Raw genomic sequence first — 12,142 nt, 5'->3', positions numbered from 1 at the left:
TTTTACTAAGGCAAAAGAAAACATTTATTTGGTCTTTAAAATAACCAAAAGAAGCAGAGCACGCCAGGATTGTCCCCAAGTGCCCAGAGAGCTGGAGCACCTCGTGGTCGAAACCCGGGGAGGGGGCTGACGCCTGCCAGAGCCCATCCTCAGCCCTGGCTGCCACCCGTGGGTAGGTGGGCAGCACAGCCCGAGGTGTGATGGCAGCCACTGCCGTACGTCCTGCTAATGTTGACCCTTTTGCTTGGGGACCAGGAGCTGTCTGCGCAGACCGAGGCAGCATCAATGCCCAAAGCAGCTTGAGCAAAGCTGGCGGGATGCTCCCACCTTTCCCCACGTACGTCAGGCAGTGGGACCGACTCAGACAGACCCACACTGCGGGTCCCTGTTTAGCATCTTTCATCTGAGATGGTTAAGCAGCTTTGCTTATTTCAATCCATTAAAATTAGAAAAGCTTTTTAATAAATTCCCTGCCAGCCTGGAATTAGTAGATGCAGGCCAATTAAACACGTTAATTAGTCACTGGTTTAAACACAGATGAGGTTTGACTTTGTTTACCAGCCTCAGAAGGAAGCAGCTTCTCAAAGTTCACCTCCAAAGGACTGAACAAACAAGGTATGTCCGTTCCCAGTCACAAGCGCCTTCCAGCAGAAACACATCACTTCGACTGCTATTTTATTTTCAGAGCTCTTGATTTCTCTCTGCCTCCCCATGCAATAAAAATGAGACATTTAATCTCATAACGCAACTTCTCACTGGAAATCAATGATAAAGTACATTATCTTGCCTGGCCTGATCCTGCGGCTCCAGCCTGACCTTTCTCAAGCGCAGCGAAGTCGGGGGAAAGACAAAGGTTGAACTGAGGAAGCTTCCCAGTGGGAAAGCCTGAAACTTTTCTCCTCCTCAGGAAGGACTGCCCTGCACAACAGCGATGTGACACAGTTCAGTCTCGCTCATGCCCCCGTGCTCACTGCATGCAGGAAAAAGAAACGCGTGAGCAGTAAGACCACAGAGCAGGCTGATTTCAGCACCATCTTAATTACGAAGCCTACGACCCGATTCAGAACACAGGGCTGTGTGCGTTACTGCTGCACAGTCCTGGTTTCATCACCGCTGGATTCGTGACTGGGGGGGTTTCTTACTAGGAGGTGGATGATCCTAGCCTTGTTCCTTCGGAGCAGCATTTATTCCACAGGAGCCTGTGACCTGCATGAGGTCAAAGCAAATCCAAAGATCCCATCCACAGACCCCCTCCCGACGCAGGTAGCACTTTGAGACAGCCATGCTTTACCATCTCTGCCCAAGCACTGCTGGCTGTCATCCCAGACACGTTTGGAAACAAACTGTGGAGGATTTATTAGTCCACGACCATCTAAGATTGATGCTGCTGCTAAAGGAAACTATGCAAGTAGCTTGTGCCTATCTCCACCCATAGCTGGAGAGCATCTCCCAGGGTTTTGCATGCTTTAACCTGCACTGGCATGTTGGCCCAACGTCTGCACAGAGCAGCTGGCTTTGGATAACATGCTACAGCATCAGCTTAATGCTCTGGATATGAGCTGGGGACTCCAGAATTTAACCTGCAAGGCACTGGAGGCCCCAAACCCCACCTAAAAGATGTGTAACAGGCGCATGGTGATGTGATCACTGTAAGATCTCCTTCCTTTGTAATGGAACCAACAGGAGCTCAATTAGCAGCTCTGTGTCCTGTCTTCAAGGTGGGATGTCATTGCTGCCCAGTGGAAAAAACTACCAGCAGCTGGATGGCAGCGGGTGAAACATATCTTCTCTAGCAGGCGGCCCCCACGTTGCTCCGGGTCTAGAGGTTTGACAGCATCCCAGGGCCGCAAATGACACCACGGAGAACATAACCCAGACACATTCCTCCAGCAGAGGCTTTGCTGTGTGATTTAGGAGGCTGCAAGTGCTACGATGTTGAACAGCAATCCACCGACAGGTTGTGCTGCTGGTGATGGATGCTGGAGCCTGTATTTTTTCTTCAATAACAACTTGTGCTAATGGTGCTGGCACGGAGGGAGGCTCAGCAAGGAGGAGGGAAGTGGCAAGTGTCCAGGGTGAAAAAGAGTTCACAATTACAGTGGGAAAGGGCACCACGTTCCTCGTGCCGGCCAAGGAAACGCAGAGGACAGGGCTGGAAGGGGCTCCAGGAGGGCATCGAGTCACCCCCTGCTCCAGGAGAGCATCAGCGGTACCCAGAGCACTTTCAGCAGACATCCAGACATCTGCTTATCTTAATTTTAAACTCCTCCAGTGGCGGGGCTGCCACAATCTCCCCAAGCAATCTGTTCTGGTGTTTCACTGTCTTCATGGTTAAAAAGTTTTCCTTACGTCCAATTCAAACCTCCTTTGCTGCAGTTAAAGCCCTAAGCATCTTGTCCTCTCCAGAGAGAGAAGCGAGATGGAGGAAGAGGGATGTGTGCCTGCTCGTTGGTTCGTTTTCCTTGTTTGCTTTATTCCCAGTCGAAGGAAGGAGAGTTTATTTCTTGAAGGAGAGACTATCTCCTGCAGCATACCAGGCAGGGAAAGCGTCTTTCTGTTTTTAAAAGTGAAACACAAGGGTTACATAAAAGCTCGGGAAACCAGTAAGGAGAAACAGGGTCTTCTCTTTGTGGGCTCTGCCTCCTACCACGGCTAATTTCCCCGCACCTCAGAGCTGACCTGGGCTGCCCGCGGCACATCAGCGCGGGGAGGCTCCGCTCGCTGCCCCCCCACGCCAGCGCAGGGCTGCTGGGCCCCGCGTCCCCCCGGTCCCTGCAGCATCTGATGACCACGCCGGAGAAAGCAGCAGAAACGCTGAACCTGGTCATGTTGTCCCTTTCTGCGCTCGTAAAACCGCACCGGACGCGGCAGGCCGGACCAGCCGCTCTGGCGGCCGGCTGGAGCAAGCAAGGGAGAACGCGGAGAACGCGCGCCTCGCTGCTGTGGGTGGGAAGCGGCACCTCCCTGCCCAGAGCCGGGCGGAGCAGCGGGGGCGACCGGGGGGCAGCCCCGGGGGAGGGGGGCGGCTGCGGTCCGCGCGGCCCTGAGGTCGCTGCTCTCGGGCAGGGCGGGCAGCCGTGCCGCCGGCCCGGGGAACGAGCCCCTCCGGCCTGGGAGCGGGCAGCCGGGTGCGGCCCCCGGGGACGGGGACACCGCTGTTAGCGCCGCCGGCATGGGATGGAGCGCGGCCTCGCTCGGGCTCGCCCGCGGCCCGGGGGCGGCCGGCTCGGGCCCGCTGCTGCCGGGCGGGCCGGGCGCGGGGGGCGCGGGAGCCGGGCTCGGGGCGGCGGGGACCCGGCGCCGGTGGCCGGGGCGCGGAGCGGGCGGGGGGCGGAGCGGAGCGGGCGGGGTTGCGGGGCGCGGAGCGGGCGGGGCGCGGGGGGGGCTGCGCGGCGGGGGCGGCGGGGGGCGGCGGGCGCCGGGCCATGCGGAGCCCGGGCTGAGGCGCGGCGGCCGCCCCTCGCCATGAAGCGGCAGAACCTGCGCACGGCCGCGCTCATCCTCTGCATCTTCTCGTACCTGCTGGTGGGCGCCGCCGTCTTCGATGCGCTGGAGTCGGAGGCGGAGAGCGGCCGCAAGCGGCTGCTGGAGCAGAAGCGCGGGGAGCTGCGGAGGAAGTACCGCTTCTCCGCCGAGGACTACCGGGAGCTGGAGCGGCTGGTGCTGCAGGCCGAGCCGCACCGCGCCGGCCGGCAGTGGAAGTTCGCCGGCTCCTTCTACTTCGCCATCACGGTCATCACCACCATCGGTGAGTGCCGGCCCCCCCGGCGCGGCCCCCGCGCCCCTCCGGCCCCCTCTCCCGGCACCCCTCCGGCCCCACGTCCCCGCACCCCCGGATCCCTCCACCCCCACGCCTCCGCCGCCTCCGGGTGCCCCCCAGGACAGCCCCGGGGTGGAGGGTGGAGGCGGGGGTGCCTGCATAGGGAAGGCAGGTCTCACCCTTGCGAGACCGGGACATCTCTTCAGGCCACCCCCCGAGCATGACCCGGTGGGATCCCCGGCGCCCCGCGGTGGGAGAGGCAAGCCAGGGGCAGGGCTGGGGGCCCGCCGGTGCTGGGGGACGCCGGGGGTGCTGCTACGGCTGGGGCCACGAAGCGTGGGGGGCTCGTCGTCCCAGGGAGGCGGCAGCACGCGGAGGGCAGGCGGCTGCAGAAGTTGGCGGGGGTGTCGGGGGGCAGAGGTGGGGGCCGCGTCCGTCCCCCGCGCAGCGTTGTGGCCAGCGAGCCAGGCTGGAGAGCTGGGCGAGAACCGTTGGCTCCTTTGCAGCTCAAAACTCGGGACGTTTGGCGGTACGAGACCTGCTTCGGGGAGCCCAGAGAGCCGCCAGACACTGAACCTCGCTCTGCCTGCACGGGAACCTGCAGAGAGACGGGTGTCAGTTAGCTCGGAGGAGAGTGATTGAATCGCATTAAACCCCCGCGTAGACACACTTACCCCTACTAGAGCCCGATGGCTTGGTTTGCCCGCTTCGATTTTGCAAGAGAAAGAAACTAAACTGAACGAGGATTGCCTTAATTCTAGGTGAGATTAGCCACACGGGAGTTGAGCGTTGTTTAATTAATCCGCTTGTATCAAGCCATGCACCCTGAGCATCCCAGGGGGGTAGACAGGCATGGGATCCTGTGCTCATGCTGGGATTTCACTCAGCAGATGTGTTTTGGAGGCAGGAACCCCAAGGCCGAATCCTGCCCTTCCACATCCAGCAGCCACCTCCTTGTCTGTAGGACGAGGCTCAGCCGTACCGAGGGGCTCGGGATGGGTGAAATACATCTGGTAGCTGAAAGCATCATTCCACAGGACAAGGGCTCGTGGGATCAACCGCGCTGCGTTACCGGGGGACAAGAGGTGGCGGAGGGGCAGGTACCCGGCAGCCCTGCCCAGGGGGGCTCCGTGTGCCCCCACGAGATGTGGCGTGGGGTTTGTGCAGCTGGCAACGCACGTGGCCAGCAAACAGCGATGGGTGAGGGCACGGTTAGTGTCAGGCCCCAGCAGGAGGGCAGGATGAATGGCTTCAGTGAAAATCTCCATCATCTCGTGACAGGTTATAGCTTCATTTACATTATTTTTCTGTTGACTGTGACAAACAATTGCTACACTTACCACACACCCCGTGCGATAAATAATTTCAGCCCAGGTGCCATATTTCTAAAACGCTGGCATGTCAGATCTCTTTATATTGGGCTGTGCTCCAAATCTCAGTTTTAATGTTAATGTAGCTGTGTTTACTCTTTCTAATTCCCTTTGTCATTTTGAAAGCATCAGTCAAATGCTCTTTCAGCAGTCTCTCAGGGTACAACAACTGTTTTTCCACTTGCTGCTCTTCTGGATCATTATATTTACGTCCTCGTTGCTGTCATTGTCATTATCTTGTAGCCTAGGACCTGATAATTACACTCGGTTATTAAGCTTGGATCTGAGTGGGGGTTTTTTTTGCCACTGCAGTCTCATGTCTGCTCTGTATTCTGTGAAATGTGGCATGCAGGCATTAAGTTTATCATTTTTGGTTGTGTGGGTTTATGAACAGACACAGCAATTAGAAACCAGTGCCTTCCTGCCTGCTTGTAGTTTGGAGCACAGCACAGTCGAGGATAACGCTGTCCTCAGCCTCCCAGCCCTGTCCCATTGCAGGAGTTTCCTGGAGTGGGAGGTGTGCTCAGGAGCCTGGAATAACATGGTTGTCATCCTCTGGTCTTCCCATCACTGTGTGCTAACAGCTTCCCTAAGGGTCCTGGAAATCCACTGGCAGCACAGACAGAGGTGAAGCCAAGTCACAGCTTTGAACAAGACTGAGAAATAAAATAAAAAAAAAGGGGGGGGGGGTGTTCCCCATATCTTCATGCAAAAGTCGTGTGGTTACCTGGAAAAAGTGAAAATATAGATAGCTGTTTGCAGAAGGCCGCACAGCAGTGCAGGAAGGCGCTGGGGCTGTTCTGCAGGTGCCTTCAGAAAGGAAGTTTCCAGCCCTGGTAGTTTCTCATAGAAACTCAAGAGAACGGCTTGGATGCCTTTGGATGCTGTTACTCCCCATGCCGCGTCACTCCCTTGCACTGAGTTAGTTACTCATCCGCTGAGGTCAGAGGCCACCGATTTCTGTTAAGCTTATATAATTGAGATGGGTGCAGAATCACTGAAGTCCGGAAGATTGCGGTGAATACCTCATTACGACTCATGATATAATTGTGTGCATCCTTGAGTCACAGCTCTGAAACTTGGAGCAAGGTGGGGAAATTAAATCTCAGAAGGTGCTCAAGGAGAACCTTGTCCTCCTTGAGCTCCTTGTCCCTGGGACAAGGGCTGACAGGGCTGCAGTGGCATAAATACTTCCCTGCATTTAAAACAGCACAACTCCTCCTCCCCAATGATCCAGCAGTGCTTTAGGTCTGAGTCTTAGTGACACTGGAGTAAACCTGAAGCTGCTCTGCAGAAGCCCTCCCAGACTTAGCTGCCTCTGCAGGGACTGACCCTATAGCGTGGGAGTCCTATAGCTCCTATCCGACAGGCCACGCAGCAAATGGTCGTATAGCCGAGAGTCAAAAATGCACGTGACGCTGGAGGGCTCAGGGGACAGGAGGTGCAGGAGTGGGTGCCAGCGGGAGGTGACGGTGGCTCTGCGAGGGCAGTTGTGGATGGGACTGGCTGGGTGCGTACCTTCCCGCGGGGCGACCTGGCACTGTTGGTCTCAGCGTCCTGCAGAGCCTCCATCCTCCCTCGCTGTGGGGATTCAGGTTACCCTGCAGACCTGGCGCTGACATGGCATCATTGCCTCTAAATTGCTCGTCAGCTGCAGAAGGCTTGTAGACCCCAGTCCAGCTCTAGGGCTCCTCTTGGCCTCCATGACCATAGCTCAGGGGCGTACCTTCTCTCTCTAGAGGCCAAATGAGGTTCTGCCCACTTGATACTGCCATGTGCCGTCATCCCAAAGGATGTGGTATCCCATGGCCCTGTTAGCATTGCCTGCAGATCTGTTACTAATTCATTTTCCATTTTCCCCCCATTCTCCTACTGCTCCTCTTGGTCCGAGGGCAGCCTTGCTGGAAACCCCAGTGAGGGCTTGACACCTGCCTTTCCTCTTTCCTTCGCAGGCTACGGGCACGCTGCCCCGGGCACGGATGCCGGCAAAGTTTTCTGCATGTTCTACGCCATCCTGGGCATCCCCCTGACGCTGGTCATGTTCCAGAGCCTGGGGGAGCGCATGAACACCGTTGTGCGGCTGCTGCTCAAGAAAATCAAGAAGTGTCTGGGCATGAGGACAACCAATGTCTCCATGGAGAACATGGTCCTAGTCGGCTTTCTGTCCTGCATGGGGACCCTGTGCATCGGCGCAGCAGCCTTCTCTTATTTCGAGGGCTGGACTTTCTTTCATGCCTATTACTACTGCTTCATAACTTTGACCACTATTGGCTTTGGAGACTTTGTCGCTCTGCAGAAGAACGAGGCTTTGCAAAAGAAGCCCCCGTATGTGGCTTTCAGCTTCATGTACATCCTGGTGGGCCTGACCGTCATCGGCGCCTTCCTCAACCTGGTGGTGCTGCGGTTCCTGACGATGAACTCTGAGGACGAGCGGCGGGATGCTGAAGAGCGAGCCTCGCTGAGGAGAGCCCGGAACAACATCCACCTCAAGCCGAAAGAGGACAGCCGGAGCAGCAATGCCATTTTTCTCCCCGTGGAGGACAGGACGAGCCAGATGAACCTCATCCCACTGATCCAGGAGGATGCGGAGAGGCAGCGGCGCCAGTCGGCCAACTCGGCAGCCGCAGTCCCCTCCTTCTGCACATGCTTGTGCTACAGACCTCAGCTGTGCGGCAGCCCAGTGCCCTCCCACCCTGAGACCCTAAGCTGCCACACCAACCCCGTGTATTACAACTCCATTTCCTACAAAATCGACGAGGTCTCCCTGAGCACGCGGGGTCAGACCGGCTCTTCCCCAGGGAGCACTTTATCATCCAACAGCCCTCACTGCCGGCAACACCCCCGGCTGCGGAGGAAATCCATCTAGGAGTGCGTGCCGAGCTGTACTCGGTGCTCGAGTCTTACTACAATGACAAATTAAGAACAGAGATGTCAGGTCCTTCTTATTGCTCTCATTTCTTCTGTTCCTCTCCCCTTTCAGCTGGCAGCCAGCCCCACGCAGGATACAGCAGGAGCCTTTAAGCCCTGTTGAGAAATAATCATTCCTTTTTGCAGGCCCTGAATGACATTGTTAGTTTTTCTTTGCTTTTTCCTCCCAAGTAGGTTCAAGCATTTGGGTCTGGCAAGAGGGCCTCCCGATGTGACGTCCAGCAAGCTCTAGGTTTGCTTTCCCACCTCCCTGCTCCCCAAACGGAGGCATCGCTGCCCTCCCACGCTGCCTAACCTCGGCTGTGGCTGCTGCCAGCACATGCCTCTCGCTACATGGGCTGGATTGCACTTGCTGAGATCATATCAAAAGCAAAGCCCATGTTAGTGAGCCCTGCGGGGTGGGTGAACTTCAAGTCATCCCCTGACCCCAGGTGCAGGTAAGTCGGTGCCACGCAGCAGGTTTGCATTTGGTGGGCGGGCAGGGAGAGGTGGGCAGGAGGGGACGGGCTGCAGTCCTGCCGCTCAGCACATGGGGACAGCTTCATGGCACTGTATCTCCCATGACCAGCCCTCCAGGTCTAAACTCAGGCTTGTGGCTGACTTTTGGAAGGTAGAGGTCCATATACTCACCCCCTTACCCACCAGCACACCTTACCTCGCTACTGGTAAGTCCTCCAGACTGAGCTGGCTGGTGGGATGCTGTGTCCCATTTGCAGGGGAAGCTGAACTCCTCCAGCCCAGCCATAGCCCTCCTCTGTGATAAGCCCGGACTGTGCTAAGGGCGCAGCCCCAGGGAAAGCCTCCCTGAACCATACAGAGCCACCCGCAAAGGGTTTGGCCCTGCTGAGATCATTAGCTAAAATTCCTTCACCATTTTTCCTGCAGCTGGCAGCCCAGCAAGCATGCCTGTTCCTTGCCTCCTCCCAGTCCCCACGAGCCCATGGTTTGTGCTCTTTGCTGCTGGGGTCATCAGAGACAGGGTGATCCCATCTCGGTGTGTGTCCCCACGCGGGATGCAGTACCCACACAGCCCTATTTGGAAGGCTGTTTCCAGCTGGTGCCCCCTGATGCAGCTGGCATCCATCCTGCCTGTCTGCAAGAAAGCAGGACTGGGCTCTGACAGCGGCAGCAGCTCTGTTTCACTTTTTTCCCCCCAATAAATGGACATTTCCACTCTTAGTTCTACCTAAAATACCCTCTGAGGGGGTTTTCCTGGAGGAAAATCCCCTTTTCCTGGTGGAGAAGGTGTGTAGAGTGCCAGTGTTGGGAAGGCCTCAGGGCAGGCTTTGCTCTCTCCTCTTTTTGTTCTGGGCAGTTTAATAAAAGGTGAATCCAGCTGGTGGTGGTTGGTTATTTGTCACGAGGGGGAGAAGAGGGATGTGTCTGAGCCTCAAACCCCAGCCCTGCCCGGCTGCAGGGGTATGCCAGGGCTGGCTCCCCTGCCACGGGGGTGTGGGCAATGATTATACCCAGGGATATCCCTGTGGATGTTTGGGCATCGGAGGGAGGAGAAGGGAAGAGTGGCTGTGGCAGAGCTGGGAAGCATCTGGATCTCGTTGCCCATCATGGGATGGTGTCTTTGCTCCCTGCATGGGGATGCCCTGGGCTCCTCCACCCTCCCTGGCCAGTGACCTTCACGTTTCCAACCTTTTCCTGGTGCGTGGGCTTTCCTGGAGGCAGCTTTGGGCTTTGATGTCACCCCAAATCTTTGGAGGCTTGTTACAACTGGGTCTTGTTCCAGTCTCTAAAATGGCAGGAATTTGGGCTTCAAGACACAAGCAGGCAAGTACAGGGATGGGCAGGCGCTCTAATTGCCGGGGCCAGCAGGGCAGGTCTGCAGTGGGGCTGCTGCGCTGCTTGGGTAGGTAAGGGGGGTTCCTCGCCTGGTACCTTTATTTGGGGGATGCTCTCTGGCACAGCTACCTGCTACCTGCCAGGTTCTCCACCCCACTGGAGGCAGAGGTACTTTAGACCCACTCTCAGCATGAAACGTGGCCACAGTAGATCCATCCTTCCTGCCCCTGGGCAGCAGGACTCTCATGCAAGATGCTGGTCCCTTCCTGGCCTCAGCCTGTCCCCTCATCTCATGTGCGGGCAGGGAAGGGACAGTGATGGAGCCCTGAGCTGCACAGCTTGGGGCATGCAGGCAGGGAGGATGGTGCAGGTGCTGGTGTGCCGGCACGAGAGTCTGGTTTGGGAGACCTTCGCCTGGACACCCCAGGGCCCATCAGGGTGTGTGGTATCTAGCAAGCAGGAGGGCAGGTGGGTGGAGAGCCTCCCACCACCAAAATGCCCTGGCTGCTGTTCCCCCCTCTCCCTAGCGCTCAGCAGCTGTATCACTTTGCACCAGTGGCCCCAAATCTGGACCAGCTGTGTAAGCCTTGGTTTAAATAGAAAGGGGGAGGGGGGGAGAAAGCAAGCCGTAAGCGTATAAAACAGGCTTAAAAATGAGGCTTTCATTGGTTTCTCAGCTCCTCAGTGGTGACATTTCATGCTGACCCCACCATCTCAGCCCCTTTGTTGCCGTGTCCCACCTCCCACCGCCCTCACCAAGGCTGTCAGCCCGAGGCTCGGGTGTGCTGTGGTGTCCTTGCCATCAGAGATGTGCAGCAGATGGACATCTCTTGCCCTTTCCATGTTGAACCTGGGTCACCCTCCAAGAGGCCAGGATGAAGCTGGCACTTCTCCCCTCCATCCACCCTCGTGGAAGGAAGCAGGTCTTCAATTCCTGCACATCAGAGCCCGCATGGCACCACCCCAGTGAAACACACCTCTTCTGGAGCTGGAAGTGGGAGAGCAACCACAATCCGGAGGCTGAGCCAGCCTTGTGCTCTCCCTCTGGATTCAGTGCAGTGCTGCCAGCGCTTGGTCGCTCCGTGCTCGTGCCACAGAGCCTGCTATGCAATGATGCAAAGGCAAAGCCCAGCAGACGCACTGGGACTGGTGGCGTGGCATCTGCAGAGCCCGTCTCCGGCGGAGGCTGGAGCTGGTAATGAGCTGACGGCACAGAAAGCAGGGCACCTGCTTGGGTTTACTGCTGCTTTTGTGCAGTCCAAGCTGCTAGGCAGCGCTGCTGGGGAGCTTAGTTGCCTAGTGACTGTCTGAGCCCCATCCTGCTTTTGGAAGCTGGTGATGGTCTGAGGGTGGGAGGTGCTGTTCATCCCCAGGTGCCATGCTGGGCTGGGCTGCCCCAACCTACCAGACACTCACATTGCTGGAGAAATCGTCCTCCTCCTCCTTCCTCCACCACCGCTCCCCCAGGGGCTGTAGCTGGGGTGCATGGGTGGCTGGGTGAGGAGCTGCCCTGATGACCTGCAGAGGGATTTGGAGGCATGACAAAAATCCTTTAAGAAACTCTTAGTGAACTGAGAGTTTGCAAGCCCTTGTAATTCCCATGGGAAAAGAGCTTGCAGCAGCTCCCTGCAGAATGCTGCGTGTTCTTGCCACCTCCTCCTGCAGAACCCTGCAGCAGCGGTCACACCACAGCCCCCAAACGCTCCCCCCCGAGGGCTCGCAGCTTGAGGCCATCCAGGACCCGGCAGTAGCTGCACACCCAGTAACTCCCATGGGTCTCCTTCCCCAAGGGTCCCCAGGCTCCCCCTGCATCTACAATGACTCTTGGTATTCCCAACAGCCTGGGCCGGGGGCACTTATTTCTGCCAGCAGCATCTTCACCTCCAGGGTTTCAAAATCAACCTTGAATGGCCAGTGTTGACCATGAAGGGTCTTGGGAAGAAAATAGCAGAAGCAGAAGCCTTCTGATTGGGGTAGTGAGCAGAGTAGAAGCTAGGAGAAAGCTTAGCTCTGTGCCTGGAGATGCCCATGGCCAAATTACATCTGGAAATGGCACAGGGAAATGCAGGTTTGAAGCTGGGGTGGATTCAGAGAGGACCCTTCCAGGGAGAGCACTGGGAAGGAGCCTGGGACAGTGCTGGGACACACCAGCCTGAGCTGCTGTCATTCCCTATAGGCACAAGGAGAAGGGATGGGCCAGCTGAAATCTTAGGGTGAAGATAATGGTGGTGGCAACAGAGACAGCAGAGAGACTCCACAAAAAACCTCCAACACACCATAGGAAAAAAAA

General features: G+C 57.1%; 1 protein-coding gene across 1 annotated transcript; it reads left to right on the top strand.

Moving 5' to 3' along the window:
- The first annotated feature begins 3,400 nt into the window (after positions 1–3,400).
- On the top strand, positions 3,401–9,365 carry KCNK15 (potassium two pore domain channel subfamily K member 15). Its single transcript, XM_049817369.1, has 2 exons — positions 3,401–3,748; positions 7,083–9,365. Exons 1-2 carry the CDS (start codon positions 3,466–3,468, stop codon positions 7,994–7,996), a joined length of 1,197 nt encoding a protein of 398 aa, XP_049673326.1. The 5' UTR covers positions 3,401–3,465; the 3' UTR covers positions 7,997–9,365.
- The last annotated feature ends 2,777 nt before the right edge of the window (positions 9,366–12,142 follow it).

The sequence above is a fragment of the Accipiter gentilis genome, chromosome 14 (genome assembly GCF_929443795.1).
Source record: "Accipiter gentilis chromosome 14, bAccGen1.1, whole genome shotgun sequence".
Classification (NCBI taxonomy): Eukaryota; Metazoa; Chordata; class Aves; order Accipitriformes; family Accipitridae; genus Astur; species Astur gentilis.
Note: the sequence above shows the minus strand (reverse complement) of the source record. Positions and strands in the feature narration are given on the sequence as shown.